This window comes from Anneissia japonica, unplaced genomic scaffold, assembly GCF_011630105.1.
Source record: "Anneissia japonica isolate Jap-2015-1 unplaced genomic scaffold, ASM1163010v1 scaffold7447_len134812_cov206, whole genome shotgun sequence".
Taxonomy (NCBI): domain Eukaryota; kingdom Metazoa; phylum Echinodermata; class Crinoidea; order Comatulida; family Comatulidae; genus Anneissia; species Anneissia japonica.
The window spans coordinates 62,734-69,441 of NW_022743975.1; the positions used below are offsets into that span (position 1 = coordinate 62,734).

Sequence of the window (6,708 nt, forward strand, 5' to 3'; positions counted from 1 at the left end):
AGTAGTGTAGATGACAACATCATCCGCATATATGCTACATGATCCTGGAGATACATATTGTGGAAGGTCATTAATAAATAATGAAAATAAGATCGGTCCTAACACACTACCTTGTGGGATGCCAATTTCAACATTTGCTTTTTCAGATAATTTATTATGACATTTGACTACTTGTTTGCGCTGTGAAAGATAACTTTTAAACCATTTGATTTCAGTGTCTTTAATGCCATAATTTTCTAATTTAGTTAGGAGAAGAGTATGATCAATGGAGTCAAAGCATTTAGTTATGTCGAGAAAACAGGCTCCAATCATTTCATGGTCATTCAAATTTTCCATCCATTCATCTATAACTCGATGAAGGCAAGTGATGGTGGAGTGGTATTTTCTGAAGGCATATTGATCTACACTTATGAGATCATTTTCTCATAAGTTATTATTATTATTATTTTCTCATAAGTTATTATAAGATCATTTTTCTCATAATATGGTTATTATGATTCAAAAATCATAATAACGTTCATCTGCTTGTTTTAGGTGGCCATGGATGGCTTGCAAATGATGAAATATTTTTCTCATAGGCACACTTTTCACCTTTTAGATGCTGGGTTTGTATGCTTTGGCTTGCTTAAGATTTTTTTTAATTTAATTGTGTTTATTATTATTTATATTATATATGCATTATTACTTTATTTGATACAGATGACCTGGAAAAAGATAAAATTGGTTTAACATCACGTCAAAGAAAATCTGTTGTTCAAATGTGGACAGAAGTTAATAAGAATAAAATTTACATCGGATGTCAAATATTTGTAAAGTATGCTAAATTAATTTTTCTAATTTTAAATAGTCTTGTAATATATTAATATAATTAAATTCTTAGGTCTACAAACATTTTATTTCATATCATAATTTGAGTGCATGTACATACTAAACTGTGTCACATACCTGTCGTTGCTTATCATTATGTGCTATAAGTGTAGCTATTATTATAATTATTATTATTTTTTTTATGAAATGAATGAATGATTATTATTATTATCATTATTATTATTATAATTATTATTAATTTTATTATTATTATTATTATTATTATTATTATTATTATTTTCATTATCATTATTATTATTATTATTATCATTATTATTACTGGGAAACTACTGTATTATGTAAGATCACTGTAGGCCAAACTCTCATATAAATATCAGAGAGAAAATGAGTTTATAAAGTAAAATATGTATTCAATTCGAGTACCTTATATATAAATCCATAATTATTAAATACATGTGCTATTTTTTTCTATAGGCTATTTATTAAATATCCAGAGACGAGGCAAATGTTTCCCTCTCTTCGTAAATTAACTTTCGATGAGACCTTCGCAAAAAGTCCAAAATTACGTGCACATTCGGGACGATTTATGGGATTGCTGTCAACGTGTATTGAGAACATTAATGAGCCCGAAATGTTCGAACAGCTCTTAATCGGTCTAGCTACATCTCACCATCGATTTAAGGTTAAAACAACCGACTTCCAGGTAAATAATTTATGCAATTACACTTGGATGGGCATATAACCATAATAAAGAATATTGATTCATGAAGAAGTTCACGACGCTTTTACTGTAGGCATGTTATTTTTTCGAATATAAAACTTGCTATATAATGCTCCCTAATCATGTCTTTTAGGCTCTTGGTCCATTAATTGATGATGCGTTTGAGGAGTCTCTTGGTGGAGAATTTTCAAAAGAAAGAAGAATAGCCTGGAACATATTTGCCGAGTACATGTTTAATATAATAAATACTGAACTACTAGCAATCGAGAGCCAACACGAGGAAATGTGATATACAGTTTATATTATGTGTTTGAGTATCGAGGTAGGTTTATACCGACCACGTGCTCCATGGAGAAACCGTATTAAACATTAAATATATTGTAGGCATTCACGGCTGTCTAGTTACTGTGTAGTTGTAGGCCTATGGATCGTCTTACTAAGTATATTTTATATGATGTGGGAGGCCTAGTATAAATATGTATATTTCAACCAACTATGTTTCATATCATGTTTTAATTTGCTTGATACTGGTTGGCGTGTGGGCCCAGATACTACCGGCAAACCAACGACGATTAATTATTTTAAAGAATCATATATTTAATCGATGAATTTTAGAGGTTAGAGATTAAAGCTATACCACCAGGGGACCTTAATGATTTTAATAATGTTTGAAATTCCTGCCTATATACAACACTGATAATAAATAATAATAATAAAATTTAATGATATACTCAAACTTTTGTCTTTTGTACTTGCCTGCTACCGTCACAGTGGACTCCAAAAATATGCCGACAGGTCTGTCCAACATTTCCCTTGACCCGGCGCCGCCGCCACTGGCTTAAGTACCTGTGTTTTTGCTCATTTCAAGCATTTTCTTGACCCCTATTGTGATAAACCTGTTTCATTTTAGAATTTCCTACTGCTGTACTTTTAAAGCATTTTTCCTGAGTGCGAATTATGACAGTTCTACTCACGAACTTGCTGCAGTACTGTTTCTTTGCCCATTTTAAGTATTTTTCATCTGATTAATAGCCTATTCACAAACATGTTTGTCTTTTGTTATTCACTGCTACAGTACCGTACCATTTCTCATAATTTTTGCTCGTTTTAAGCATTTTTTACTCTAATTGATAGCCTACTCACAAACATGTTTGTCTTTTGTTATTTTCTGCGGCAGTACGGTACCGTTCCTTATATTTTTGCTCCTTTTAAGCATTTTTTTACTCTAATTGATAGCCTATTCACAAACTTGTTTGTGTTTTGTAATTCTCTGCTGTAGTACATCTTTTTTTTTTTTGCTTATTTTAAGTATTTTCTTGACTCATAAATTCATGTGCTGACTATCAACTATCTCAGAAACAACCTTTTGTTTGATTTAAATTATTTCCACAGATCTTCATTCAAGCTTCATTTTACATGTTAGTTTCATCTTCAATTTTACCATTACTTAATTGATACTCCAATGTAACTTTACTTAATTCCTACATTTTAATACAAAGTTTTACATTATTAATGATTTGAATTTTTTTGACAAATGATCTATATTTTATCTTTATTGTTGATAATTGTGATATTTTTAATATCTAGGGGAACCACTCGATAGTTGGTTTAGTTCGCTTTTTTGGTTTTCCTCTCTTGTTGTTTCTCATTGCGTCTGTTTGTTCTTCCTTTTTGAATATTTTTGAGAGAAATAAATGAAATGAAATTAACCAGTCTTTCTGTCTGCGAAATTGTTAATATCAGTAATACAGTAATCATTGCCAATGCTGTAGACATGAATACATTGATTATTTGAATCGTAAAACATGTTTCGACATTATTCAATGGTACATAAAATTCGAGTTGATAAGGAAGTTGATAAGTGTAGGGTTTAATGTTTATTTTTTGTCAATATGTTTTCAATAAAGTTTAGGTGATAGGTCAACACGTGTATTCCTTGCCATTGTAACTTAGGATTTGTTTCTAGCTGTTTGTTTGATTTGTGCCAAGGTAGTCCTATTCAATTTTCAGAGTAGGTTTCTTTGACGCCACGCGTGTTTGTACTCTCTAATAGCACTACTTCCATGATTGAACTTTGTCGTCTACAAACGTGGCTTATAGGAATATCCGCACTGCCTGCATGTTTGAAGACGGCCGTCAACAAACGTGACTTTTAGGAGAGTAACCTATAGTAGCACTCTCAGCACAACTTCCATGATCGAACTGTGTCGTCTGCCAACGTGGCTTTAGCACTCTCAGTGTATATCTGTTTGGTTGAACTTTTTCTACAAACGTGCCCTAGGGTAGCACTCCACTATCTGCATGATTGGACTGTTTCATATGCAAGCATGACTTTTAAAAGAATAGACCTATAAGGCTCCATAAAAAAATATTAGTTTATCACTCCCTCCCTCATAAGTTTTGAGGAAATTCTGATTCTTTTTTTTTTTTCAATAAACATATATTTTTATTTTTAACGGTCGTTTTTCCATCTTTTTTCACTTAAAAAGCTCAGGATTTCCTGCAAACACTGTCTCTTATACACATCTAGATGTGTATAAGAGACAGGTCTAGTTATACGTATGCAATTAATCAGGGAATTAATTTCTTTCTACTTTTTAAAGCTAATATTAAAAATTCCCATATTCTTTATTACCAAAAACAATTGGTACCGTACGTCAAAATGCAACCCAGGACACGTCTTAAATGAGAATTATATGCAGGTAGAACAGACAATTTACATACCTATGAACAAATATTGTTTTTGATTGACAATGACACTTTCTCTTTACAAAGGTCACAATGACCTTTCTTTCCCATGCACTGATGCCTTTTTATATTCTTTTGTGCTAAATTGTGGGCACTTGCTCACAATGGTGTGGATAGCTTTGATCACCCGCCTATACATAAATTGGCATTTACTTACTTTTTGGATTTTGTATTCTTCAGCTTTGATCAAATTTGTTACAAAGTGCCTGTCAAGCGAAGGATCGGTTTCATTATTTAACCATGTAACCAGGATTCCCTCTTTCTATGTCTGTCGCATAAATTGTGCGTATGTAACCTTCTCAATTGCTCCTATCTTTCGGTTTGCTTATCTTAAATTCAAAATCTGTTTCAGTTAGCCCTATACTGTTGTGCCTAGCGCTGTTTTTCCGGTAGTCATTATCAATATTTCATATTGCCGTGCCGTGCCGTTAAAAAAAGTGATTATTAAAAAAAGCCACGTCTTTAGTAGTGACAAGACTCTCAAGTAAAGGTGAGTGTTTAATGTTTAGAGGAAGTTTATTTTAACCCCAAGTTCTAAGTCTACCTCCCCTACCATTTGATATATACATAAGGTGCGTTACTCTTTAGAGGCCGTTGTCTAGATAGATAGATAGACAGACAGACAGACAGACAGACAGACAGACAGACAGACAGACAGACAGACAGACAGACAGACAGACAGACAGACAGACAGACAGACAGACAGACAGATAGATAGATAGATAGATAGATAGATAGATAGATAGATAGATAGATAGATAGATAGATAGATAGATAGATAGACAGATATGATGATAGATAGATTTTTAAATTTCTATTGCGCCGGTTAAAACGAAATTTGTCACTAGCGCTTTACAATAATACACAATAAAGGACAATAATAATAATAATAATAATAATAATAATAATAATAATAATAATAATAACTATAACGATGATAATAATAATCATAACAAGAATAAGAAACTAATAAGAAGAATAATGATAATAACAATAATCAAATGATAACAATAAAATCAAATAACAATTTTAAAAATGTAATAAAAAGAATAAAATAGTCTTTCCTTCTAATCTCAGACTTTTAGGAATTAGAGCAAAAATATAGCACAAGCTTAATGTATTGCTTTGATAATGTAACCACCTGAAAGTAACTCTTCGGAAATCTCGCCTTGTCGTTTAAGATGATTAGAACAGGGGCGGATTTAGGGGGATATCACAAAAAAAAACCCGCTCCGGGCTAGCCTATTTATACTCATGTTGCCCGGTTGTCTAGTGAAAAATTAGCAAGAACATTTTCTTTAAGTTAAAAAAAAACATGGAATTTTTTAGACGATCCCTGCACAGAAGGTATCACAGCCCAAAAGTACACTGTAGCTAGTTTTCAGCTCTACACATGCAGTGAGTGTTGAATTATTAAGATGATCCCCTAGACATTCACCAACATTACAGGAGGGCATGTAACGTTATCTCTCTCAACAGATGATAGTTTGATCGTTCAATCTGGTAGAACCGTGGTTTAATTCAATATACTATAATTCAATAGAACTTTTATATTCAATAATTAGACACTGGTGATCTTCAATGCTGTAGGTAGGCTAGCCTAGGCCCTAGGCGGGGCGCTAGGGTCTCATCTAGGCTAGGCTAGGCCTACCCTAACCTAGCTAGCCTAAATAAAGCACGATTTATTGCCATTGGGGTGAGTGACTTGAGACCTACATATTCAACAGCTGATTGGCTTAATTGGTTTCTGGGCCCTTTGTTAAATTTTAGAATGGGGATTAGATGTAAGGGGTACGCCCCTCCCCCTATTTTTTTTTGCAAAAAACTTTCACCCACAGTGTTTTCACCTCCCCACTTTTTGGCAAAATATATGTAATGTCTGGAGATGTTTGTATGATTGCAAAGAAATACAAGAAATGAAAGAGGGAAGGAGGCGAAGGATGGGAAAGAAAACGTTTATCCAGTCCCCAACCGAGTTAAATTTTCTCGCGATTCACATTGGTGGATCTGGGGGAGGGGGTAATGGGTCCTCACCCCTTCCTTGGCCAACAAAATAAAGAAAAAAAAATCCTAGACCTAACATTTCAGGACCCGTGAGCTGATTTTTTTTTTTTTTTTTTTTTTTTATGTTACAGTAAGAAAATTAGAATTTTGAAGAACGTCATTAAAACAGACTTCTAGTGTCGAGAAAGCTTATTTCCTGCCATCTAGGAATAAAAATTTTCCCAGGGGATAATCCCCGGACCACCCTTTCTTTTTGGGATTTATCGATTCATGGAAAAAAGAATAGGCGTGCAACTACTCATTTATTTATGTATGTATACACACATAAAATAAGACATGAGAAAAATTTACCTGACCGTTTTCAAGAGGGAAAAACATTAAATTTTGAAGAACTTAAAAAGTCATTT

At 33.0% G+C, this 6,708-nt stretch overlaps 1 protein-coding gene across 1 annotated transcript in view; it reads left to right on the forward strand.

Annotated features, from left to right (window-relative positions):
• The window catches only part of LOC117119555 (cytoglobin-like), a 30,338-nt gene extending 27,080 nt beyond the window's left edge, over positions 1 to 3,258 (forward strand). Inside the window, exons 3-5 of the mRNA XM_033264379.1 lie at positions 700 to 814; positions 1,303 to 1,531; positions 1,683 to 3,258. Coding sequence (XP_033120270.1) covers positions 700 to 814; positions 1,303 to 1,531; positions 1,683 to 1,838 — 500 coding nt within the window. The 3' untranslated portion in view covers positions 1,839 to 3,258. The remainder of the gene's footprint in view (positions 1 to 699; positions 815 to 1,302; positions 1,532 to 1,682) is intronic.
• The last annotated feature ends 3,450 nt before the right edge of the window (positions 3,259 to 6,708 follow it).